Source organism: Myotis daubentonii, chromosome 2 (genome assembly GCF_963259705.1).
Source record: "Myotis daubentonii chromosome 2, mMyoDau2.1, whole genome shotgun sequence".
Taxonomy (NCBI): Eukaryota; Metazoa; Chordata; class Mammalia; order Chiroptera; family Vespertilionidae; genus Myotis; species Myotis daubentonii.
The window spans coordinates 163,775,905-163,803,562 of NC_081841.1; the positions used below are offsets into that span (position 1 = coordinate 163,775,905).

A 27,658-nucleotide genomic window follows, 5' to 3' on the forward strand; every position below is an offset into this window, starting at 1 on the left:
TGCCCCTCCCTCCCATAGGGCCCAGGGCCGTCTCCACCTTCACAGGGAGCCCCCTGAAGTCTGACAGAGGAGGGAGCCTTCAGGATCAGAAACAGGGGCAAAGGAGAAGCTGTGAGAATCAGGGTTCCTTGGGGCAAGCTCTCTGCCCAAAACATCACCCTCCAAACTGCAACTCCCTCTGCCCCAGCCATAAAAACCAAACTCTTTCATTAAAAAGAATTATTTCATCATTTAGTATTGCCTAAAGGTTATCAGCTATAGATTGTAAGTCTCACCTCAGTTACTAGCATGAACATCTCATAGGCTAAAGGGCTGTCTACGGTCATTCAAATCTTAGTGTCAATAACATAAATCAGGGTTTTTTCCTGCTAAAACTGGGCAGAATTGGAGCACATTGAGGGAATGGTAGCTTTGATTTTGTGGAGAGGTGATGGCTTTGGAGCAAGTAGACCCTGGGAGGTTGGGGAGCCCGGATGTGGGTGGCAGGAGCACACTGTGACATAGGGACAGCACTTCCATGAGCCTTGGGGGAGCAGAGTGGTAATACCAGGTTGGGAGGTGGGATGCAAGGACCAATGTTTTACTTAGGACTGTCCTCAAACTTGGCAAATGGGGGGCTCTTTTTCCTCTCATCTCTCTTCTCCCTCTTGGGCATGTGCAGAATGCCATGCAAGTGGAATCACACAGTATATAGAACCTTTTGAATCTGCCTTTTTTCACATAGCATAATACATGTGAGACTCATCCATGTTGTTGCATGTATTAATAGTTCAGTCCTTTTCATTGCTAAATAGTATTCCATTGTACAGAGATACAAAGATCATTTATTTATTCATATATATATATATATATATATATATATATATATATTCCCCCAAAGATGCTTTAAATATTCACATACAGGTCTTCATATGACCGTATGTATTTATTTCTCTTGAATAAATGTCTACAGGTGGAATTGCTAGGTCATAAACTGAGTATTTAATTTTATGAGAAACTGACAAACACTTTTTAAAGTGGCTGCACCATTCTGCATTCCCACAAGCAATGTAGGAGAGTTCACGTTTTTCACTTTCTAAACATCACTTAATATTGTCAGCTTAAAAACATATTAACCATTCAAATAGGTGTGTAGTGTATCTCAGTGGCTTAAATTTGCATTTCCCTAGAGACTAGTGATGTTGAGCATCTTTTCATGTGCTTATTTGTCATGTATACATCTTCTTCTGTGAAATATCTGTTCAAATTATTTATCTAATTTTTGATTGGTGCTTAGTTTACTTCTTGTTTACTTTTGAGATTTTTTTGGAAAAGGCGTTCTGTTTACAAGTTTTTTGTCAGGTATGTGATTAAAAAATATTTTTTCCCAAGTGTGAGGCTTGTATTTTCATCCTCTTAATGTCTTTTGCAAAGTTTTTAGTTTAATGAAGTCCAATTTATCAAGTTTTTTTAAAAAAATAAATTGTACTTTTGGTGCTATATCTAAGAACTCTTTGCCTATCCCATGATCAAAAATGTTTTTCTTCTAAAAGTTGTATAGTTGTATGTTTTACATGTAAGTCTATGACTCATTTCTAATAGACTCATTTTGAATGCTGAAAATGATTATAATTGCACCTGATAATCATTGAATTGTTCTATGTCTTTGAGAAAGACATTTAAGGACCAAAAGATGCTATGACTTCACCAAGACTTAAAAATTTGTCTCTGTATCTACTGACCAGCTAAAAGGGTTATTAATGTTCTTATAGATCCAACATAAATGATACTAATTAAGATTTTATGAACCACAACAGCATCCACATACATTAGTAAAGTGCAGTATACAATGTGCAAGGTGCTTGGTCTACAGCAAGTACTTGGGGCACCGTGGAACTGAGGACTCCTTACAATAACTCTGCCTACCCATAGTTGTGTAATGGTTTGAAGCCATAGGTCTGGGCCAATCTTTTCCTTTTATGTATAAATAAGCAGAGGTTTAGAGAGAATCAGTGCTCTTTCCAGGCATGCCCCGTTGTTCTGTTATGACTTATTGAAATGGCCACTTATTGAAATGGCCAAGTGAGACATCAGCAGCAATCATTCTTCTGAACATGCATGTTACAATCTCTAAGCTCGTTGACAGCATGGGCCACACTTTTCTTCGAATCACCAATTTTGCTTCAGACACTGCTGTGTGTCCTAACAGTATAACTGGGGTAACTGTGGAATAAGTACTTGTTGAGCTAATGATTTTTTCCTTGGGCAAGGAAATTATGCAAGACAACTTGTTGTTATTAGATTTTCATTGGCAATACCTGAAGAATTTTGTTTGGATACAGTATGACATAAAGAAAAAAAGCATGGGATGTGACCTCAGAAAGAATAGAATGAAACCACTGACTGGCCATGTGATCCAGGGCAAATTACTCAACTTTTTGAGACTCACTGAGTAATAATAATAATGATGATAATAATAATAATACACACTCCACAGGCTGGATGGATGGATTCAATAAAATAAAGTATACAAGAGCCTGGCAAATTAGCATGTTGCTAGAACTCATTAAATATAAGTTCCATATCCTTTGTCATCATTGGAATAAAAAATAAAATTTGTGGGATACAAAAGCTGCGCATAATGGAAAGTGAAAATGAAACTCATAATTAAATATTAGAGTCAATTGTTCTAGTTTCAATCTAGACCTGTGCTGTGATAATGGAAATATTCTTCACAAAGTCAGTTTTGAGCAGAAGTCACAGAGCTAAGCTTATTATTTAAAAACAACAACAGCACTAGGAGAAGTGATCTCTGCAGTAGCACATGAAAAGGAAGTAACAGGAACAGCTTTACAATATTGTTTCTATTAGCTCTCGTCCTTGCGCAAGTTTTCACATGCTTCTAGTGAGCGCTGCCATGTTATCCCTGAAAGTTATTCATTACAGTTGTAGCCTCTAATGTGTTGGCGTTGGTCCTGCAAAGGTCTTCTGGGACTGAGGGAAAGACAGAGGGGAGAGCCAGGGTCAATTAATCCAAGCTTAAACATATGTCTCCAAGTGGTATTCAAACAGGATCATTCTACATGAATGTCTCTTGTTTCCGTCTCTTCAAAACGTTCCAGGCCCTATCTTCCTGCTTTGCTCTGGCATTTTAATCCCCCTGCTTGGCATCACCTCGAGCTCCTGGCATGGCTTGAATGATTTCTCTCATTTTCCCAGAGGGCTGGGGTTCTATCATCTGGGACTGTCATTGCAGAGATGCCAATGAAACCTCCTTTGAGGTGAATTGAAGTCAACGTGGCATCACCTAGCCCCTGCCCAGCAGGGGTGTAAATGCATCACCCTCAGAAATAAATATGCTCCCCAACTTTTCTTGGATTTGACAACTACACACCCACCTTTCCTTTTCTTTCCTGGGTATGCTCCAAACCATCTCCACACTGGGCACTCACATCTACTTCTCCACCCATCTCTGCCTCCCAGACACACCCAATCAGTATTTACCCCCCTCTTTGGGGTCTTAGCCATTCCAAACTGGAAGAAACTTGGCTTTTCATCAATGACTTCTGGCATAAGCACCGTTTGGCGTCATCCTTTTTTAATCCTCCTTTTCATCTGGTCACCCTCTCCTGCCTGTTCTCAGATATCCAGTGCCCTGTGTAGATCCATGGTTACCCAGGACTGACCATCTTCTTACCCCTATCCTTTTCCCCTGGGAGAAAAGCGTATAATCAGCTAATCCACTCAAGTACAATAAAGACACATGATCATGTGAGTGATATCAAATGATCCTCCAAACAGGGATATTTTTTGAGAAGATGATGGCAACACAAGTAAATTACTATCTAATTGTAAACTCTAACCCTGAGCCACAGCGGGAAACCATTTTTATGTAAATAGTTTTTCCCAGCATATCATGTAACATAGTAACTCAGCTGAGCACCTGGCACCTGCTAGGTACCCAGGAGTGGAATCAACAATGGACTTCTTCTATGGTGCAGCTAAACTTGAAGATATTGAAAGTTTCAGACCCCTCTTCAGTAGCCATTTCCTTCTTCACCAAATAGAAACTCATCTAATCACTCCTCTCATTCATTTCACACATCTTTATTGGACACCCATGTCACACACAATTCTAGTATTTGAGATATAACTATCCTTTTAGGAGCTTTCAGTCCAGTGTGGAGACAGAAAAATTATGTACAATTGAAAACATGATATGTTCTGTGAAGAGGGTGTGCTGTGAGAAACACAGGGATGTTCCCAACACAGCATTGGGTACCTCTAGAGACAGTAACACACAAGCCAAAGTCTGAAGGGCAAGGAGGAGGTATCCAGGTGAAAGGGAGAAGGCAATACTCCAGAGAGGAGCCAGAATATGGTGGTATGTAGGGGGTGAGGGGGATAGGAAATGCAAGTAATTGTCACAGGTTCAGTGTTGGGTTCCTGTGGGGTAAAAACAAAGACCATAGCACTAGGCATTTCTTGAGCACCTTCATCAGGCAGTGCTCTAATGTGTTCATGTCCTTCTCCTGGCTTCAGTGCCACCATCAACACAAGAGTCAGGAAACCCACCATGCTCCACTCTCTGCTGCTCCACGGCCCATCACCCAGTCTCACTGCCACACTCTGGGAGAAAGCTCTGGGACTAACTCAGCTATGGCTGCCACCCTTGTTAACATCATCTTGATCTCAAACCCTTCCACAGTGCCTCATGGATATGCCATCCACTATCATCAAAACTTGCTGCTCTTTAACCTAGTCTCTGACTGAATGGTCTCTCACTCCTCTGGGAGAACCCTGTCCCCACAGCCTTCCTCTCAGGGAGGACTGTTTTTCTCCTAACCCCACATGTCACGGGGCTCTGTTTGCTCCTCATTGCCACTTCCTATCAATTTTAACTCCCTCCTCCTTTGCACGCCTCATCTTCTTTGAGCCATGCCATTATGCACATCTCTTCCTCACACTGGAATTATCTGAAGGTATCTGAATCACTCTCTTCACTCCTTGAAGATTTTAGCACCAGGCTCATTGTCTCTCACAATCATGCCTCCTGTCATAATACTTGGTGATTTCCAAATCTATGAAGGGGATCTTTTTCCACCCTGGCCTTTCATTTTCTTGACCCCTCCAATGATCTTGTCCTTGAGCATACCTGAGCCACCCATAGGTATTGCCCTTGTAGGTAACGACATACAGTATAAAATTTCAATTTCAAAGCTTTCTCTCTCTGGCTTCCACTTTCTGTCTGTCCAGCTCCCACCTCTCCAGTTTTCTGATTCCAGAAATTTCTCACCCTCACCACAACCACCAATCCATTGATTTTATTATTCTTTCACAGTTTCCCCACCTCCCTCCATATCCATATTTCCCTCCATGTCCATCTCACAGTCCCTCATTGTCATCACTTTCATGTGTACCCCTCCCCTCCCTTGCCACTATTCTTTTGTTGTACTTACTTGAATGAATCCTAAACTTAGTTGAATCCAACTCTCTGTATATTCTCCCAAAGCAGCTTAATATGGCAAGATAAAACAATGTTAACTAGCCTTATTTTAATTTTATGAGTACCAACCTCAACTGAGCCATTGGTGCTGCCCAAGGAGCCATTAAGAGGCAGTATGGGCTGGGGAGGGCTCATGGAGCCAGATTTCCTGGTTCAGATTCCTCATTTCCTGCACCATCACATTTAGCCTCTTCATTGGATCATTCCCATCATCATATCTACCTACTCTAGTAACCTTCCTTGACCTTCATGTAGCTATGCATCTCTCACTTCTCTCTTCACTGAGAAACACCTCAATGTCACTACTTCCCATTTTCTCTTAAATCCACTCCTATAATGTTTTTTCACCACTGCTCCATCAAAACTGCTCTTATCAGTTACCCATGACCACTATATTGCCCAAACCATGCTAACGCCCAGTCCTTGTTTTGTTTAATTTATCAATGGCATTTGGCCTGGCCAGTTACTCCTTGAAACACTATTCACTCCTTGATACCACACCCTCACATTTCTCCCAACACTCTTTTGCTGCTTTCCTCTCATATTCTTGACATCTAAAAATATTGCAGGGCCCAGGGTTCAACACTTGCCCACTTTCCATCTCTACTTACACTGATACCCTTGGTGGTTTTATCCAGTTCCAAGTATTGAACACTATCTGTAATTTGATCATGCCCATATTTATATGCTCTTCCATGGATGTTCTTGTGGCTCATTGAGCACTTCCTTCAGGTCTTGGCTCAGATTTTACTTCACAGAGAGGCCTTCCCAGGCCATTCTCTATAAAATACTATTTCTACCCCTTACTCTGTTCTATTTTTCTTTATAGCACTTTTCCCATCTCTCATATATTTATTTGTGTATTAAAAGCCTTTTGAGAACAGGGACACTGTCCACTCTGTAGAGTGCCTTGTACATAGAAAGCTACCAATAAATGTTTATTAAATAAAAACATGATTCCATTCAGTTCTGACAACACCCCAGCAGTCCTAGTAGAAGGGTTATTACAGATGAAGAAACTGAATCTGGTTAACTCATTGTCACACAGCTGACAGTTCAGGCAGCCTGGGTTTAGAGCCCACATGCTCACCTAGTGTGCTGCAGGAACCAGAGAGGTACACGAAGTCTAGATCACAAGGCTACTTTCAATAGGTATGGAATTTATCTTGAGAATGATACGGACAATGGGATGTTTGTGGTGGTGAGGGGAGTGACATGCTCTGGGTAGGATGCTGACTCGATTCAAAACATGCACATAATTTGCTGACTCCAATTCCTAGGTCATCCAGTCAGGCACTGTTGCAAAGTTTAGGCTGGCAGTATGTATATGTTTTCTAGCATCAAACTGGCCTGTACTAACAATATTTTAGGGAGATTTAGAAAAGAGTTTCAAATCAACTTTACCTTGAGGTCTGCGGAATTGAAAACCTTCCTAGCCATTTCTGTAGCTGCCTGATAGTTGACATAATTCCTAAAGGAGCTTATATATTAATACCCAAGAACCATTTACTATGCTCAGGTGCTGCTGACCCAAAATGCCATGACTTAAGCTAAGTAACCTAGCAAAATTTTTAGCTGTTTAAAAAACACACACATGTTTCAAACCATAGTTAAAGAAGATAAGACTTCAAAACATTTGATTATATATTTAAAGTATGTATAATTTGAATATTTGACTTCTTTAAGGTTTAGTGCTTTTTAGATTTGACCTTTCAGTTATCTCATGTATGGGAGGTTGTAACATGTATAAGATATTTTCATGTAGGTAACAAGTGCGTTCAATTAATAGATGCTAAAATAGATCATGTTTCCATGGTGAAATGAACTGCTGTGTTCTGTTTTAAAGGGAACCAGGTGTTCACCCTCCAATACCGCCAAAGCCCAGTTCTCCTGTTTTATCTCCTAACCAGCTGAGACGGGATAATAGGTAAGACCTAGCACTCCAAAATTTCAGAAATGAAGAAGTTCAAGGAAAACGAAAGCAGTTGAACTGTCGCCTGTTTTGTGTAAAGTATGGGTGTGTTTTGTGTGTACAGTTATTGAAGAAACACTTGTAAAACTTTTTACTTTTGCTTGTCAACACAAGTGTATGTTTATGTTTGCCTCTGAATACTTATGACCATTAATTGTCTTTGGAAATACAATCTCAATGTCCAGGCAGTGTTCATGCTCAGATGCCTTCTAATTTATGTAGTAGGAACCATATGCAAGGAACCTCTCTCTCTCTCTTTTTTTTCTCTCTCTTTCATAAATATACATACCCACATATATGTGGCTTATATTACATGCAAATATATATATTTGACATATATATGATTTATATTCAGTCATAGTTAGGTTTCCCATTAAGAACTACAATTTCTGATCAAAGATGTTTTTGAAATTTTGTGTTACTGCTCAAACCCTCCCTAGGTAAGAAATACCATTGGGTAGTTTTTTAGTCTTATTTTAGCTAAGGAATTTGTAATTTACTTCAAAACTATCACTAATTTTGAAAAATGTTCTAATTAACTTGTCTCCAAATCAAGAATAAAAGACAGACGGCTTTTCCACTTTGAATCTCTGACACTCTGTAATTAGTACTGAGAAACAAATTCAGAGACCTGAACATCTTCCCATGTGTTCCTATTAAACTGTTTAATAAGCTCAAATCATTTTTCAAGATGTACATTGCACATTTCCATTATTATTGTGAAACTTAAAAATGGTGTCTCAGTTAAGACAATACATCAACTCCACTTCATTGCCTGCCTTTGATTCTTTTGTATTTTTGCTTTTTAATGGTGGTTTTTTTTTACAACGTGTAAGGCAATTCTAGAACTATTCCATAGTAAGAGGGTAGCTGCAGCTAGAAAATGCTAACTAGGCAACGAAGCTATGCAGCATTAAGTGTTCGGCCCATTGAGTTAAAAGCCCAGGTCTGAATTTCTCTCCAGTGATACTTCATAGGGCCTTTGAAATGTTCTTAGAATAAGAGGATACATTTTTTAATGAGTTAAGAGAATACATCTTCATTGAGTTAATGAAAAATATAGGCCATATTTATAACTTTTTATTTGTACAATGGTTATAATTATAGTCCTAAAAATAACTTCTCAAGCTTTTAATCTTACATTATTTTTCTTTTATAACATTGAGAAATTAAATATTTATTTAAATAGCATTTTTAAGGAGATAACATAAATTGGATTTAGTACTCCTAAATTCTAATCTAAAATCAGCAACTCTAAAGTAGTGAACTTACGTAGATTCAAAAGAAGATACATTTCATGGGAATTGGTCTAATCCATTTTAAGTAGTCTAATTTATTTCTTCCACCAATGATCTTAAAAATAAAATTAGGACAACTTACATGCTTTAAGTCCTGATTACTTTAATCACAGCAAGATGATTTTAATGAAAGAATATGAAAGGGAAGTGTTTCCTATGTAATTAACACATGTCCTCAGGAGTACAAAAAAAAGTTGAATACAGTTTCTTGAGAACAAGCAAGAATGTGTAAGTAGGTCAATAAGATACTGGGAAAAAGAGCAGAGAAAAACCTATATCATAAATTGTGACAGAACCTAGCATTGCAAAATTTAATTCTGTCAATTCAATGTGATCATTCTGGATATACTGGGTATATTGGAAATTTAAAAATATTTCCCTTCATATCTGAGCAGTTATATTTCTTGATAGTATTCAAATGGAATATCTTTAAGAAAAAATTATCCCTCTGATGTCTAATAACAAAAAATGATTCTTAATATTTTATAATATTATATCATTATCTAAAAGAGATAAGTATGAAAATGCTTTATTGATGACTGAAAACTAAAATAAAACAAACATAAATGAATATATTTAGAATAGATATTTCTATATCTACTCAGTGGTTTAAAATATATTAAGTGAGATAGATTGAATTGCAAAGTTAGTATATTAGACTCTATAATTTCAAATGGAATCTGTGGTTGAGTTCTAGAGAAGTTTGTAATCTCAAATAGTATTCTAATACACTTTGATATTTTGGACGTAAATGTTTTAATAACAATTTAAATCTTACAGAGAGGTGTTTTGTTACCTAACAAGCATTATTTTAACTTTTAAAATACAGGCAGATTTGTCCACCTAAAGCAAGTGTATATACAGAAACCAACAGATCTGCTGAAAGAAATATAAGGTACAATGAACTATTTCTATGTCTATGCATTTGTAGAAATTATAAAGTATGCTGTATTAGAACACTTAAAAATACTAAGTAATCATCATCCTATCTAATAAAAGAGAAACATGGTAATTAGTGTACAACCACTACCCTTCCCATTGGCTAATCAGGGCAATATGCAAATTAACTGCCAGCTAAGATGGCGGCCAGCAGCCAGGCAGCTTAAAGTGAACATGAGGCTTGCTTGCTTCAGTGACGGAGGACTCCAACGTTCCCCGCCTGCCGCTGCAGGCCTCTGACCTGCAACTCTAAGCAACTATGTTACAAATATAGAAGCTAAACAAAACCCCCAGAAACCTGCTTTAGTCCGTCGGGCTTCAGCCAGCAGGATCGCAACATTGTTTCAAATACAGAAAGTAAACAAAGGCCAGAAACCTGCTTTCAGCAGTGGAGGCCTAAGAGCTGGAGCCAAGCCTCAAAGCTAAACCTGGCCCAGAATAAAAAAAAAAGAAAAGAAAAAAAGGCGCGGTTGGGAGCTTTAGTCACCCGCCAGCCTGAAAACAGCCCTCAGCCTCTCACCCAGACTGGCCAGGCACCCCAGTGGGGACCCCCACCCTGAAGGGTGTGTGACCAGCTGCAAACAGCCATCATCCCCTCACCCAGGCTGGCCAGGCACCCCAGTGGGGACCCCCACCCTGATCCAGGACACCCTTCAGGGCAAACCAGCCGGCCCCCACCCGTGCACCAGGCCTCTATCCTATATAGTAAAAGGGTAATATGCCTCCCAGCACCGGGATCAGCGGAGCCGAGAGGCCTCCCGGCACTGGGATCAGTGTGACAGGGGGCAGCGCCCAAACCCCCTGATCACCCTGCGGCTCTGTGTGTGAAGGGGACGAGGCCACAACCTCCCTATCCGCCCTGCTCTGTTCGTGACAGGGGAAGGTGCCCCAACCCCCTGATCAGCCCTGCTCTGTGCCTGATAGGGGGAGCTCCCCAACCCCATGATCGCCCTGCGGCTCTGTGTGTGACAGGGTGCGGCGCCCCAACACCCTGATCGGCCCTGCTGTGTGTGTGACAGGGGGCAGCGCCCCAACCCCCTGACCGGCCCTGCTCTGTGTGTGATAGAGGACGGCGCCCCAACCCCCTGATCCGCCCTGCTCTGTATGTGACAGGGGGCAGTGCCCCAACTCCCCTATTGGCCCTACTCTGTGAGTGACAGGGGGGAGCTCCTCAACCCCCTGATGGGCCCTGCTCTGTGCGTGACAGGGGGGAGCTCCCCAACCCCCTGATGGGCCCTGCTCTGTGCGTGACAGGGTACGGAGCCCCAACCCCTCTGATGGGCCCTACTCTGTGCGTGACAGGGGACAGCGCCCCAACCCCGATTGGCCCTGCTCTGTGCGTGACAGGGGGTGATGCCGCAACCTCCCCATCGACCCTGCCTTGAGTGTGACAGGGGGCGGTGCCCCAATCCCCCAATCGGCCCTACCTTGAGCGTGACTGAGGGTGGCATCGCAACCTCCCGATCTACCCTACTCTGTGCATGACAGGGGGCGGCACCCCAACTCCCCAATCAGCCCTGCTCTGAGCCCGACTAGGGGCTGCACCTAGGGATTGGGCCTGCCCTCTGGCACCCGGGAGCAGGCCTAAGCCAGCAGGTCGTTATCTCCCAAGGGGTCCCAGACTGTGAGAGGGCACAGGCCGGGCTGAGGGACCCCTCCTCCCCCCCGAGTGCACAAATTTTTGTGCACCAGGCCTCTAGTATATAATAAGAGCCTAATATGCTAAGTATATGGTCAACCAGTCAACCGTTCAACCAATCAAAGCATAATATGCTAATGATATGCTAAGGTCCTCAACCGCTTGCTATGACATTCACTGACCACCAGGAGGCAGACAATCGACTGGTTGACCAGTCATTCTGATGTGCACTGACCACCAGGGGGCAGATGCTCCAACTGGTAGGTTAGCTTGCTGCTGGGGTCCGGCCAATCGGGTGGGACATGTCCTGGATCCCTCCCGTGGTCCCTCCCCGGCTGGCCAACGGGTGATGTCCGTGAGCTGGTTTTGGCCTTATCCCACAGGGGGAGCGTTGCTCAGCCAGAAGCCAGGCTCATGGCTGGCGAGCACAGCAGTGGTGGCTGGCAGGAGCCTCTCCTGCCTCTGCAATAGCATTAAGGATGTCTGACTGCCACGGGGAGTGGGCCTAAGCCATCATTCAGACATCCCCCGAGGGCTCCAGGACTGCAAGAGGGCACAGGCCAGGCTGAGGGACCCCCTCGTGCACTGGGCCTCTAGTTAATAATAAAATAGTTAGTTTTCCAGCTGATTTCAATATAGTGGGGAATAAGTATTCTTATATGTACCTAAGAATTCTATTTATTTAATTTCTATTCTAAGATTTACATAAAGAAAGCAACCAAAATTGTCTGAATGTGATAACAGAATAAGATTAAACCCCTTAGACAGAAAACCATCTCTTCATGTCCCAAGGTTGGTGTTGTATAAATGAAAAGGTAGAAATCTAGTCATTCAAATGAACTTGTTCTACAAAAGCTTTGCCCCTGGTTGTATAAATAAGGTCACATCCAGCTCTACCTGCATCATCAGGAAGAGGCCCACAAACTGTATTGACAACTTTGGGAAAGGTTTCCCCAGGACAGCCCTGATTTACACCTGTTTTCTTGCACATCTCTTCTAGTTTAGTATTTGTCTTAGATACACCATTATGACTTGTTATTTAGAAAAAATGCTTTTTGAAATTAGCTCTTGAGCCAGTGCTATTTTATAGACCTATCAATATGATAAGCCAATTTTCATTATTATAAGTTTACCATTTTAATCATTATGGTAAACCAATTTTTCAGTCAAAACTTCTTTTTGAAACATACATCACACAGATACCTTACCTATGGGAAACATCGTGTTTCTCTAGTATCTAGTAACTTAAAGTGCAGCTCTACTTCAACATTTCCCAGGCTGTGTCCCATGTGCCACCCGATGCTAATGCATGTTCTGCAGAGGAAGGGTTCACTGGCCCAACACATTGAGGAAATACAGAGTTCTCTGACATAAGACTTCTCAAAGCCTGTAGTATGCATGTGTATCTTCTGAATCTCCAAAGGGGATTCTCCTTTGGAAGCCTAAGAAGACAGTGCCTCTTCCCCTCATGTGAGGGATGAATCAATCCTCTGAATAGGCTGCTTAATGCTCCTTGGTTCTGGTAGAAGAAGTTCTGAACACACTTCTGTGTTTACTTGTGCAGTTAACTGTGTTTTCTTTTCCACATCCTTCTTTTTAGGTATAAAACTTCAGCCAATTACATCTTAGGAGACACTGTAGTTGTTCCAGTGAGCACTAGATGGCAGGACCAATGCCCAGGTGGAACGACAGAGTGGTGTGTGTGTGTGTGTGTGTGTGTGTGTGTGTGTACCATGAGCTGATATTATAGAACTATTTTGTTATTCAGTTAGACTCAATAATCTCTAAATATCACATGAACTATGGCTTTTTTTTCCTCACTGAGACCAGATGAGAAATGTTAGCTGCTTCAAGGGTAGCTCTACTGTCATTGACCTGTATTTTCTTTTCATTGTTTGAAGTCGTCAGGATCTGGAGAACATCGTCAAAGTGGCTACTTCACTTCAGAGAACTGACAAGGGGTGAGATCTCAGAGCTTTGAGCTTGTTTTTTTTCCTTCTCTTTATGTTTCAAAATGCTTTACCAGTACCTTAAAGTTCCCAGTATAAGCAACATTCTGATGTTTGTAATATAATACAGAATATAAAAGAAGAAAGAATCAGTGGCTGTGGATGTGTCCCTGAAAAATTTGCTGATACTTATGGACACTTTTCTTCCTCTGCTTTCTCTTCTGGTGACAGTACACAGCCTAGTGACCTCAGCTTCCATGGTCTTGACCTCATTCCAAACCACCAGTCCTGTAATTTGTTGCTTGTCCGATCTCTTTATCTCTCTCCCAGCATTCCCATTTAGCATGTCCTAGGCCATATTCAACGTCCTTCCAAAAGAGGCTACTTCCCGACTTCTCCTCTGCTCTAATATTCATCTTTCTGGAATCATTCTTGATCTGTCCATGTCTTTTTCTCTCTATGTAACCAGACATATATGGATTAAATGGCTAAAGTATCCCTCATGCCATCATGGCCTCACCCCTGTTCAAACTTTCATTGACTCCAGCACAGGTTATTAGAGTAGCTTGTCCAGATTTACTTACACTCCTCCAGTCTCTGCTCCCACTGCACCATGACTACTCATCATTCCCGCCAAAGTTCTTTTCCTAAGTTTCTGCTTGAACCATACTCCACTGGCCCCCCATTGCCCACTCAATCACATAAAACCTCATTCAAGGCCCTTGCTGAGCTGGCTCCAACCTAACATTCTAGAGTTATTTCTGACTTTACCCTTACAGTTACCCTATATTCAATACCAAGTTAAATTATTTCCTTCCTATAGTTTACAGATACTCTGCCATGTTTATGCCATTCTACCCATTTCCATCCTCAAGGTCACCATTTCCGTCGATCCAAGTCCTAGCTATTTTTCAAGATCCAGGTCAAATATCACCTCCTCTGGGAAGTCTTCCCTGAGTGATCTAGTGAAGTGTGACTTCTGCTTCTCTAAGCAATTAGGGCTCCACTATTTATATTTTATAACAACTAATCATACTTGGTGCTATTTTGTGTTATATATAAATGTCTCATCATCTCTATCAACTCTATCAGAGCGGATGTTTCTTCTTATTCACCATATGTCATTTACTGAGTCTGACCTGATGCTTTGTACAAAGTAGGTGTTCATAGAGTATGGCAAAATAATGATGCACAGTGAGAAAACCTTGAATATAAATATTTCATAGTTTAAATCCTCATGCCTACAATTTTTTTTTTGCTTCATGGAATTTAGCAATGCTTAGTGTTATTAGGGAATTGCAGCCTCAGTTGAAAGAACTGCAGAGAAGAAACAGAAGTGGCACTTAGCTCTGTGCAAATTCGCAAACAGAAGAGGAGCTCTGAATCTGGAAGGGAACTCTAGAGAGTATCAGGAATGTTTCATTTACATTTCTTCTCTCATCAAATTAGATCTCTAATTTTAATTATTCATTTTTGATCTAGGTAATATTTTGTTTTTAGTAGGGTTTAAAAATAGGTAGTTTTTGGTAGGTGAAGGGAAGTTTAAGAGAGAGATAGGGGAGTGATACTGAAGAGAAATTATGGTTTCTCATAAATCAAACAAAGACAACGAGAGCTTCAGTCAGTTGAACTTTCCTGTCCACTCTCCCCAGCCACGATGCACAGACCCCAAAGCCAGATACATCCTTCTCAGAGAGAAGTTGCTGCTTTGACTGGGGGGCAGGGAAAATGTCTGTTGCATCGTAGCTGAGTATTGTTCCTGTGGGATGTTCACAGGGCCTAGAATAGCTTTATTTATCCCAGCTGCCCTTTGTGAAGTTCCTTTGTGAAATTCTTATCTGATTAAAAGCATTTAATTTATTGCAAATGCAATGGTGAAACTTAATATCCAAAGCTTTCATCAATTTAAGGTCATTTTAAAAGCTGAACTTCTTCATTCAGGATGTAATCTCTATTTTATTTAATTTACTACAGAGTGTCTCCTCATGATTTATGCTAATTTTCTTGTGATAAACATGAGCAACCCCCAATCCTGATAATCTCATTATTGTGACTCATACCAGTCAGAAAGGTCTGTGGCTGAAATTTACAGGCTTGTTAGGTTTGCTCTTTCCCTGGGGACATGGGCAGATTCACAGCCTGAGAGTTGGACGGTAGAATTTCAAGCAAGAAAAGACAATGGGGCATTGTGCCAGGGGCCTGGCTAATGCGTGTCCCACATAAAGAGAGAACATTTATTTTTTTCACAGTCAGTGATTTTTGTATTTCGTGTTTATTCTCAGCCTTCAATCGTACCATAGAATACATAATATTACCTGAACAGGTTCAGCTATGTGATGGCTGTTGATCTAACGTGTTCTTAAGGGTTTCTAAGAGGACTGTTGTTGTTACCTTGTGTCAGGCCTCTTCAAAGCACTTACATGACTCAGCAACTATACCTTTCTAAGGCTAAGCCAATGTCTTGGCATCTCTAAATGCAGTTCAAAAGTAAAAAATGAAAATTTTATTTTTGACTGGGAACTGTTTAATATAATGGCCAAAATTAATTTATGGCTTGCCAGGCATCAGATAAGCACTTTATCCTCATTAGTTATCGATTCTGTGAGGTGGGACCAATTCGTATTCTTATTGTACAGATGGAGAAGTCAAGGCAGAGGTTAGGTAGCTCACCCAGAGTCGCCAACTCGTACGTGGTGAATCCTGCACTGGGTCCCAGGTAGCCAGGTATTCCTCACTTGGGAGCCTGAACGTGTAACTATCAAGTTACTGGGCCTCACAGCCCCCTGGTTAACACCAGTAATGAATCAAGAAAAAAGAGAAACATCGAGAAAGTATGAAAAACATGTGGTTCTAGATCAGGAAGCAGAGAGAACCAAAATTTTTTAATTGAAAAAATGAATGAGGAACACCAGAGAAATGGTGGTGAAGTGGGTGGACCTACGAGGAAAGGATACACCTGAGGAGGGAAGAGGGCCATGAAACCCACTGAGGTTGCCTTCTTGGGGCAGAGAGGTAAACTCGTGTTTCTAAGGGATATTCTGGAACCCATGGCATTCGCTTAGACAGGTTGCTCTCAAAGAAGCAGCCAGTGAAGACTTTACAGGCCTCAAATACAAAGACAGGCTGGCCAAATTTAGCTGGCCTGGGATGAGGTTAACAAAAATTCAAGAAAGCAGTCAGACTTCACGATGAACAAGTGTTGTTGAATAGCTGCTTTGTGCAAATACATTGTGCAAGAGTAGGATCTACAATTAGCCAATGTACCTATATTTGTTGATTCAGTTAAAAACTGGTATTAAGCATCTACTGGATGAAAGACACTATGTTAAAGACTGAGGAGGATCTGAGGTAAAACACAGTTCCAAATGCTGTGGGATATGTCTGTGTGCACACTTGTATGCGCAGGAGCAGGGACAATTGTATGGGACAAGTCGCAGTTGCCATGTGAAGTGCAATCATGTAAGTGCCCTAGAGGAGGTGCAAATAAACAAAATGCTTCTGGGATTGCAAACATGGAGGGACTCTATTCAGTTGGAAGATGGGAAAGAAGTGCTTCGAGAAAGCGGTGTCTGAGGACAGCTTTGAAGGGTAGACAGCATCTTCATAGGTGATAGAGGTGGGATATGTGTTGTATTTCAGAGAACTCAGAAATAGTTGTTTTAAGGTGAATCTGCTCTTGATTCTGGTCAGGCTTTGACTGATGTGAAATTTTCTTTTTCTTCCAAAAGTGAAGAATTGGATAATATAATCAAAATGAACAAAAGCTTGAATAGGTAAGATTTCAATACATTTACTTTTTGCTTTATAACTGAATTATATAGCGTGACTTCTTGTGTCTTTTCAATATTGGAGCATGAGGACCCACATTCTGGGCTAGTCAAAAGTATCCTACAAATTTTGAATATAAAGCTTGTGGAAATCAGCATTGCATCATTATTATGAATGGTTATTACAATGCAAAGATTCTAATATTAAAGTGACTTTGATTTTCACATTACATTTGTTTAATAAAGCAGTTAAAGAAATAGTCACATTTCTCTTCCTGAATGTTACCTTAGTATATAAACAGAGTTTGGTTTGATCACTAACTGCTGTTAGTTTAACCATTACATAAACCACTTATTATCTTAGGTAACATTATCTCTGTATTTTGAATCATTTATAACTGCATACTTTAAAAATTATAAAAAATTGAGGTTTGTGTTGGAGATGTGTGGAGTTTAAACTATCTCTCTGTCACTTTGCATTCTAACATACTGAAGAGACAGGGACCAAAGAAAAGGAGAAAAAGCAAATGCCAAATGAGTTCATTGATCAAGAGATGTATTTTTCATATTCTGTTCTGACAATAATGATCCACATGAGAAGGAGGTATGAGGTCATGAATCACAGACCCAATGGCCTGTGGAGGCCAGGCCGGTGTAAATGACTGTATAAAACTTAGGGGAATATCCTTTCCAAAGAGCACAGGTGCTCCCCAGCTCCCTCTGAGTATTGCCATGTGAGAATTTGAGCCCAGCATTGCAGGACATTTATAGGAGGTCCTGAAAATTCAGGTTTTTATAGGTCATGCCATCTTGTAACTATTGGCTCACATTAAAATAAAAAACACTCCATGACCCGGCTGTTGTTGCTCAGTGGTTGAGTTTGATTGAGGCACCAAAAGGTCGCTGGTTCAGTTCCCAGTCGGGGCACATGCCTTGGTTGCAGGCTCCATTCCCGGTAGGGGCCCTGTGGGAGGCAGCGGATCTCTCATCAATGTTTCTATCTCTATAAAGAAATCAATAAAAACATATTTAAAAAAATACAAAACAAATAAGAAAAAAACACTCCATGAACCCAAACAATACATCTGTGTACCTGTTATGGGTTATATATCCCCAATTTGGAACTTTTCTTTAAGCTCCACTGCAATTTAAATTTTGAGTCTATCAAAGTATCTGTTTGGAATAAAGCAATTTCAAGAATGTGGCTCATCTTTCCCAACAAGCGTCTATTTCCTGCCTTAGATGTAAACTGGTCTATGTTTCTATAGAGTCTATGTTTCTATTATTACCACTGACAAGGTTTTTTATTTAATACATTTGAAGAAATCAAGGTCTTGATGGCATCTTCAGAACAACTCCTAAGGCAGAGCAAATAGAGAAAAGGTAAGTGCATCTGTTTCTAACCTGAAAATGTGATCTCCCAGATTGCTTGTTTTATTCTGTCAGACACTAACTGGGAGGGAATTGTATCCTCTGGCATGAAAATGTACTAGCAGATGGGGTGGTGCCCTCAGCATTGTACATTTAGTTCAGACATAATTGCTCAGAAGGATTTCTGCTCTTTTGTTCACTAAGAGTAAATGAGCAATTCATGAAGAATGTTTATTGTAGTTGACCTTTCAAGATACCACATAATTTTATTGCAATATGCAATTTTTTATTTGAATTTCTTTTGTTTTACAGAGCCCAAAGCCTTGACAGTCTCCTCTTTCTGAATAGCCGGCCAAACAAAGATGGCAAAGGGTAAGGCCTGATTAAGACTCTAACAGGCTTCTCTGGTTGAGTCCTAGACTGTATTTGCTGAGGGAGACCATCTGCTCAGAACAAGGATCAGAAAGGCTGGTGGAACAGGCTGCCCAGTCAGGGTCAGGAGATGGGTGGGTATCTTAGGGCAGGCTCTGCACCAGCATCAATCTGGGTGACCCAGAGCACGTCACTTAACCTCGGGAGACCTCTGTTTCCTTATCCCATAAAATGAAGGGTATGACCTAGATGATCTCTAATTAAGCTTCCTTTTAAATCTAAAAATGGAAGAAATCTGGCTGCTCCAAGTAGTGGACAAAAGGCTGGTTTATGAACTAAATATCTTTATTATAAGACTTAATGCTAGGAGCACAGCCCTTCACCACTGATGTATTTATTGTACACTAAGGCCATTTTCATTTGAAATCTTAGTTGAGTCACTTCATAATGTATATTTCAAATATATTTGTAAATATCTCAAAGTCAAAAGCTATGCTTTTGTTTATTTTGTCTCATTAAAAGGGTTCATGAATGGTCAGTTACTGAATTGATAGCATTTAAGGGAGTAAGTTATAGTTCTAGACTTTCACTGATGTATTAGAAAATTGACTTGTGTTACTGGTATTATTTTTTCATGTTGAAAGAAACCAAACTCTCGACAGTTTCATTAAAGAAAACCCCAGGACAGTCAAGAATGACAAAGGGTAAGGATTTCTGAGAGCTCTGTTTTTACCCCAGCTTGGCTATTTACTTTGTATTTGGTTAGTCACTAAGTTTGCCTTCCTCATGTGATAATTATTTCTTTTGTCTCAGTTACCTTTTAAAATTATTTATCTGGGCCAGTCTGTGCACAGAATGGTATTCTAGCTTTCCGTGTCACTCTTGGCAGATGCATTCTCGACTTGCTCTAAGGTAGAACACTGAAAGTCTATTTGACAAAAGTGTTAGCGATAATAATCCCACAGACATGGGATGCTTGTTAATAATATATTATTATAATGTAAATATGCAAGTATTATTACAGTTAATTTTTCAAGTGGAGAACAGATGAAGTGGGAAACTGGTCAATTCTCTGTAAGCGATTATATAAACTTTGCAGGAAAAGGTGGGATTTCAGATATTTAAAAAATGAAGTTAGAAAGTTCCACAAAAGTAATAGAAAAGAGGAACAGTAGGGTAGGGTGAGCATCACAAGTAATCATTTCGTGGGCTAGAAAGGAGGACAAAAGTGATTGGTAATCTGCAATAGCTTAATAGCAACTGGGCTTGAGGCAGAATGACTGATCATGTTGGTATAGTAGGGGGAGTTCATAGTTCCTTTTTATTCTTCCCTCTCTTCCTCCCTTCCTTTTTTCTTATTTTGAAAAAAAAATTAAAATGTCAATAGTCTTATCACAGTGAAATCAGAGATAGATGAAAATAGCAAAGGGGAATGCTTGGATAATTGGGGACTTGAAAGGGATAAGTTCTTATATTTCCTAATAGTTTTATGCTATTGGTATGTGAAAATTTTTTGGTTATGGTCAATTTATATAACATGCTAGAACCATCATAGTGTCACTTCCACTTTTCCAAGATTACTCAGAACTTTGGACTTTTTATTTTAAAACGACTTCTCTAAATGTTCAACTTGAAGAAGATTTAAAATGTTGATTATCTGACTTCTCCCCTGTTGTGAATGATGTTCATGTTTAAAGAAGACAGTGTCTGAACAGATACATTAAAGTTACTTCCCACCAACTCATCCATAAAGGACAAAGGAAGAAAAGGCTGAGAGCTGGAGGAACTTATACTTTTAATATATATAGATAGATTTCAGAGAGGAAGGGAGAGGGAGAGAGAGATAGAAACATCATTGATGAGAGAGAATCATTGATCGGCTGCCTCCTGCATGCCCCCTACTGGGGATCAAGCCCACAACCCAGGCATGTGCCCTTGACTGGAATCAAACCTGGGACCTTTCAGTCTGCAGGCTGTTGCTCTATCCACTGAGCCAAACCAGCTAGGGCAGAACTTATATTTTTAAGCTGATTTAATCATAACTGAGGATGGTTAGGACCTTACTATTAAATAGTTACTATATCTCATCAGCATATTGCAGGAGTAGAGCCCCTTGAACTCAATATTTCTAAGGACTTCCGATGCTTTGATGCTTTAGGTACTGATAACATCTTACTCCTGTTGTGAAAAATCTGCTATTATCCTAAGAGGTTGAATTGTTCTCTCTTTCTCTGTCTCTGTTGCTCTGCCCACCCACCTCTGCCCCAACGTGATCAAGGAACCAAGGCCTTGGGAGTTTTATCCAAGTTAATCAAAGGGCTGACCAGCATGAGAAAAGGTAAGCAAAACTCCTACTTGATGGGGCTCCCTTTTTTAGGTCAGCTTTGTACACTCATTAGAAATAGGAGTGTTATGCTTTGCTCTGTCGCAGATGAAGTTGCAGTTCTAGGCCTATTAGAGATAGCAGGCAAAGGAATAGGATGAATGTTGCTTCCATAGGACCACATGTTGGAGTTACATTAAAGTAAATTCAGGAAAACCTGCTACAGAATCTCTTATTCTGTATCTTCTTAAACAATTTAAAAATGAGCCAAATGTTATATTTAAATGAAGAAATATAAAGGACAAAATTACAAAGTCAGAGGTATGTGAGCAAGTTTTTCTAAACTGATTTATAGCAAGTATTACAATGGGAATTAATAAAGATAAGCTAAGGATAATTGCATCAAAAGTTTTTCTGGTCATCGGGCCCTGGAAATGTCTGACACCCTTTCAGGGGCATTCTTGTTTGTATGGATAAAACTCAGATGTGACTTAACTGGCATGAAGTTTTCATGGTTTTCTAAAGAAGTCAAGATCTAGAAACAATTATCAAAGCAAAAACCAGGGCAGATAAAGCTAACAGAGAATGAGAACTGCTTTGATACTTCTCAATCTTAGTTATTTTCATCCAGATTAATTGTGTGATCTTCTCAGCGATATTGAAGGGGTTGAATCTTTAAATTTGTCTTCTCTCTTCTGTGTCTGACCCCTACTGCCCTGGCCTTCATTTGGAGACTCTGTAGTACATTTTGTTTGAATTTACATTTACATATAGGCCAACTAAATCCCAAAGATTAATTTAACTACATTGTTTATAGGCAATTTTATAATAAAAATGAATTTAATATCAGTATAATTTTCTTTAAAATCTTGAATATACATATTATATATATATAATCTTATATGTATATAAAATCTTGAATTAACCATTAATAATATGGAATATCTATATCTATCTATCTATATATATAACACATAATATATGTTTGAAACTGATTTAAAATTTTAAAAAACTGGTGAAGACCTTGACAATGTTAACAAAATTAATCCCAGGGCAAGTGAAAATACCTCTGGCTAAGACTTGTTAGTGCCTTAAATCTTATTTCTGTAAGTGACAATTCATAAGAAAAATGATTTAGCATTTTAACTTTACAGACATATTTTATTAGCCTGGAATTGGAAAATAGCAATGGGCCACATGTCCTTCCCTCCTTGCTCTAAAAAAATCACTTATTTTTGAAGAAATGTCCCAATGTCGCCCTTTCTCTCAGATTTTGGACTTTGATTGTTTTTAAGGATGAGTTACTGAATTGAATTTCTTATGCCCAGTGAAAGCACAATCTAGATAATATTTTCAAAGTGGATCTCCAAAGTGACAAAGATAGCCAAGAGTGAGGTTTGACTGAAATTCTGAAAATTAACTTCTCTAAGGATGGTGGTCTCAGAAGGCAGCCCAGTGGAGGGCTGGGCAAGTGCGCACAGTGGGAGTAAGGACATCCTCCCACTTCTCGTCCTACTATGTGGACATGGCAGCAGTAGTCAGTCACATACTATTGCCATCCTCTACTGTCCCTTAGGGTTCAGCTTCTGCTCCTTTTGGTATTAGCAATGCATTTTAATGGGGGGAACATAATACAAGCCAATTCCTTTTTCATAAAAAGGAATTGGCTTGTATTCAGGAGAGTAAATTGAAACATATGTCCTCTGAGAAGCCAGTCATTAATTTTCTACCATTTAAGGTTGGTGTTGTTTTTTTTTTGGCCTCTGTAACTCACTGTAACTCAGTTATCTTTAGAAGGTTTGAGTTGTGGGAATGGTTGAGTTTATATGAAAGGATATATTTTTATTATTTTAAAATATTTATTATTAAATATTTATTAGTTTTAATATTTTAAAGTTTTTATTAACATTATTACTCTTATTTAAAAAACAGAATAGGCAATTATATATGATTTATTGAGTAGAAATTTATATTCTGATTGGATACAGCATAGAACTTTAACTTCAATGCTGACCATTTGGGGTATTCTTACAAGATGTATCTGAGGACAGTTGATTTTGTTAAATAACAAGTTTCACATTTACTTATGCATTTTGAGAATAGAACAGAAAACATGTTTCTTGTTAACAAAAAAAAGGAAACTTAAATGGTCTCCAGCTCAAGATGTAAGAAAATTTTTATTTGCACTTAGAGCTTGAACAATTACAATGATAGAGAATTTGTACATTTACCACTCAATTTGTCCAATCATTGTTCACTTGATTAGTGTTTTATTTTAACAACATTCAGTAAAATTTATTTTCTTACTCAAAGAAAACAAGACGTCAGTGGGCGAATTAAAGTGAGTCCTGAAACAAATAAAAATATCAAGAGGTAAGACATTTAAAGCTTTTCCCTCCCTTTGTCTGGCATTTGTAAGCATATTAGCATCCTGAGTGCTTGTATTCAGGAGAGTAAATTGAAAATCAAGCCGAAGCAGAACTGTCTTTTCCTGAAACATTATATTAAGCAATTGTACTTTGCATACACAGAAATGATCTCTTGCATTTTATTCTTGGTTAAAGTTGGCTGCCAGGTGGATTTTGAGATATTAAATGGGAATTTTGACTGAGCTCTTCTGAGCTAAGTGATTTCTATGTATGTATATCTGTATGTATGTATGTATGTATGTATGTGTGTGTATGTGTGTATAAGTAATACATGTATAACAGAGTGGGACAAAAGTAGGTTTATAGTTTTTCATATGGAAATAATGTAATAATTAATAAATAATAATATAAGAATAAACTCTGTTTCACATACTCACAACTATAAACCTACTTTTGCCCCACCCTGTACATATGTATGTGTGTACCTATAAGTAGTGTGTGTCTATAAGTGTATGTATTAATTAGGGTTCTTCAATGAAGCAGAATAGGAGATAGACAGGCATATAGATAGATATAGACAGACAGATAGGTGGGGAGAGAGAAAGGAATTGGTTCATGCTGAGAAGTCTCAAGCTCTGTATGTAGCAAACTGTAGCTCCTAGTCCAAGTCCAAAGGCCTGAGAACCAGGAGAGCTCATGGTGTAAGCTCTTGTCCAAGGGCAGGAGAAGGCCAATGTTGCAGATTAAGCAGTCGGGCAGGCGAAGTCCCCTTTTTCTTAGACACTTTGTTCTGTTCAGAGCTCCAACTGACTGGATGGGCCTACTCATGTTAGGGAAGGCTATCTGCTTTACTCAGTCTAAGCATTCAAATGTTAATCTCATTCAAAACCTCGAAGACACACCCAGAATAATGTTTGACCAAATACCTGGGCACCCTGTGGTCCAGTCAAGTTGAAACATGAAATTAGCCCTATCCGGTTTGGCTCAGTGGATAGGTCATCAGCCTGCGGACTGAAAGGTCCCAGGTTCAATTCTGGTCAAAGGCATGTACCTTGGTTGCGGGCACATCCCCAGTAGGGGGTGTGCAAGAGGCAGCTGATCAACGTTTCTCTCTTATCGATGTTTCTAACTCTCTACCCCTCACCCTTCCTCTCTGTAAAAAATCAATAAAATATATATTTTTAAAAAGAAACATGAAATTAACCATCACAATGTGTGCATATGGAAGTATATGTGTATATGTATATATAAGTAGTGTGTATGTGTGTGTGTGTAGTAGTAGTATATGTATGTGGGTGTGTAAGTAGTATATATGTATATATGTGAACTGTCTTCACGTGTGTAGTGTATTTGTGTGTAGTATATGTTACGTGCGTGAAGCATGGTGTGTGTTTAAGATGAAAAGCTTAACAAAGTGTACTTCATTAAGAGGTCTCCTACCCATGCATTGTCAAGTAAATCTGGAAGGCTTATGTCCTCTGATTTTTATTTTTTAAAAAGCAGATGGGAATAGATTTGAAACTGAGCTTGTGGGCATGTTGCTGAAAACAGTGTACAAAATAGTTCCATGTGGTTTTAGTAGAACTCGTTTCCATTCAGTTAACTCAGGACATGATATTATTAGATTCTAAATGTGTCACTGATGCCTGTGGGCCCAGCGAGCAGGGCCAGGGCTGGGGCAGCGGCAACGCTGGGGCCCTCACTGCCAGCCCACCCTGTTCTCAGCAGCCTGGCGGGTCAGAGGCCCACAAACAGTACAACTTTGCTGCCAACAGATGGAGAAGAAGGCACTGATTTCCTCGGCTACTTGGGTGGTTCAGGGAGGTATCTTGAGGTAGTGAGGGGGAACATGGAGTCCAAAAGACTGGGACTCAAATTCTGACTGTCACTGGCTAGCTGTGTTCTGTGCCTCAATTTACTAATCAATAAAATAGGAATCATAATACTACCATGTCCAGCACACAGTAGATACAAGTAACTGTGAGCAGTAATAAATATCAGGTGAATTATGCTTTCTTAATAATTTATTTACTGTTCAAGTATTTAATTTACTTTGACTCTCTAAGAAATACCCATTTTTCCTTTCTAATTTTTATTAGACTATTTCAAATCATTACCTATTGTTTTTCATATGTTGGTATGGATGTGTGTACCGCATGCCTATGTGTGACAGGTGTACACATACATACAAAAGTTTGTGGGGATTCATGTGTGTATGGTTATGTGTGCAGTATTCTGTAGATTTTTTTAAGTAAAATAAGATTATGTTCCCTTCCTTATTAAAAACTCTCAGCATTATCACATTTCAGATAGAATAAAATCCTAACCCTTAGTGATGGTCTTTTACTTGTTCAATAAGTCCAGCCAAAACGATCTTAGATTCCAGGCTCATTCCTACCTTTTTGACTTTATGAACTTTGAAATTTTAATAACCTTACACTAATATGTACTTTATTTAATATGTTTAAAGAGATCAAAGTCTTGGAAATATAATGAAAGCAAACCTTACAACCAACACAAATATTACAAGGGAGGAGTTACAATGCTTATTGTTGTTATTTATTTATTTTTTTGAGTATCCAAATGTGGACATAGAATCTTAGGAATTTTTATTTTCAGTCACTGGCACTTAAATCTCACATACATGGTTTAAGCAAAAACCAACATCAACAAGGAGTTTTCTGGAGTAGAATAGCTATTTCTGTCGGGTTAATTGTTTCATTATTTGCATGAAAAAGGTTCAAATATTTTAGCTGCTTTTAGCCTGGGTATACACATTCTCAGACATTTGGATACAAGTAAAAACTTGAGTCAACATCTGGTTGCTTTCAAATATCTGTATCTTTGATGTATAGATGCAATCACAGAGTCTTTATGATATGATCTTAGTAGGGCCACAGGGCATGGAGAAATGGTAAGAAAAGCGAAATTCCATTTAGATCAGATGCAGATACTCTAAAGCAGTGGTTCTCAACCTTCTGGCCCTTTAAATACAGTTCCTCATGTTGTGACCCAACCATAAAATTATTTTCGTTGCTACTTCATAACTGTCATGTTGCTACTGTTATGAACCGTAATGTAAATATCTGATATGCAGGATGGTCTTAGGCGACCCCTGTGAAAGGGTCGTTCGACCGCCAAAGGGGTTGTGACCCACAGGTTGAGAACCGCTGCTCTAAAGGGTAACAATGAAGTCCTGACGTGTTTTCAGGGACTATGTAGAGTTTTATATTACAGTAAATATTATTTTCCATTTCAGAACTCCATGGATTTTAATCTTCATATTGTTTGTTGCCAACACAGAACTAGTAAAAATGTAGTTTTATCACACAGTTGTAAGTACTAGAAGCAGATACCGGGCTGTATATCATGAACATTAACAAACCGGTATATTAATCTTAATCCATTATTGTGAATAGCAAACTTGCTAAAGAGTGTCATTTACAAAATATATACTCTCCAAAGTTAATTTGAAAGTTCCTCAGCATGTTGAAGTATGCTATTAAGAGGGTGCCTTCTGGAATGTGCCATAAGACATATATAGGATTACTACAAAATGTTTAGTGCACCTGGCAAAGGTCAAGAGTATAGCATTAAATAAGTCATGACAGACACAGAGTCCTAGTATGGCATTTGCTACTGGCATAATGGCTCCAAGATTAAAATCTCTCGCTGAGTCTCCATGAGTTTTAGAGATGCATAAGTTCCTACATTCTTCTGCAGTCGCCTTTACCAATCTCCAACTCTTCGACATGATCTCACTAAGTGTTGATACTGTTTCTGAATTTTTAATAAATTATTTTGCCCACTTGTTATTAATCTCTCATTAACCTCATTATTTTTTTAATGTTTTAAAGGGGCCAGAGTCTTGACAATCTCAGCGGAGTGACCCCTGAAGTGAACAGAAGTAACTCACGGTGAGGATTATGTCTGAACTTTCTTCCTTCCCCAGCTGCATAGATTTGTGGCACTCTTCAGAGGCTGTATGGAAAAGTCTTTGAGTTTGAATCAGGAAGTCTGGGCTCTATTATTTGCCACATGGGTGCCTTGAACACACTGGCTTAGGCCTCTATAGTTATAAAATGTTTCTCCCACCTTTGTCACTTGATTATTAAGAGAATGGATATAAAAATAATGGGTATAAAATCCCTTTAAAGCAAAAATGCACTATAAA

At 39.4% G+C, this 27,658-nt stretch overlaps 1 protein-coding gene across 18 annotated transcripts in view; it reads left to right on the forward strand.

Annotated features, from left to right (window-relative positions):
* SCEL (sciellin) overlaps nucleotides 1-27,658 on the forward strand; it is a 111,680-nt gene that overhangs the window by 49,447 nt on the left and 34,575 nt on the right. For 9 of the 18 annotated variants that reach the window (XM_059684912.1, XM_059684894.1, XM_059684905.1 and 6 more), the window contains 10 exons: nucleotides 7,332-7,412; nucleotides 9,585-9,650; nucleotides 13,235-13,294; nucleotides 17,011-17,055; nucleotides 18,373-18,432; nucleotides 18,733-18,792; nucleotides 19,437-19,496; nucleotides 21,071-21,130; nucleotides 23,429-23,488; nucleotides 27,342-27,401. In XM_059684912.1, the coding sequence (XP_059540895.1) occupies nucleotides 7,332-7,412; nucleotides 9,585-9,650; nucleotides 13,235-13,294; nucleotides 17,011-17,055; nucleotides 18,373-18,432; nucleotides 18,733-18,792; nucleotides 19,437-19,496; nucleotides 21,071-21,130; nucleotides 23,429-23,488; nucleotides 27,342-27,401 (612 nt within the window). The remainder of the gene's footprint in view (nucleotides 1-7,331; nucleotides 7,413-9,584; nucleotides 9,651-13,234; nucleotides 13,295-17,010; nucleotides 17,056-18,372; nucleotides 18,433-18,732; nucleotides 18,793-19,436; nucleotides 19,497-21,070; nucleotides 21,131-23,428; nucleotides 23,489-27,341; nucleotides 27,402-27,658) is intronic. The other 9 variants (XM_059684898.1, XM_059684907.1, XM_059684906.1 and 6 more) reach the window with 7 other exon arrangements.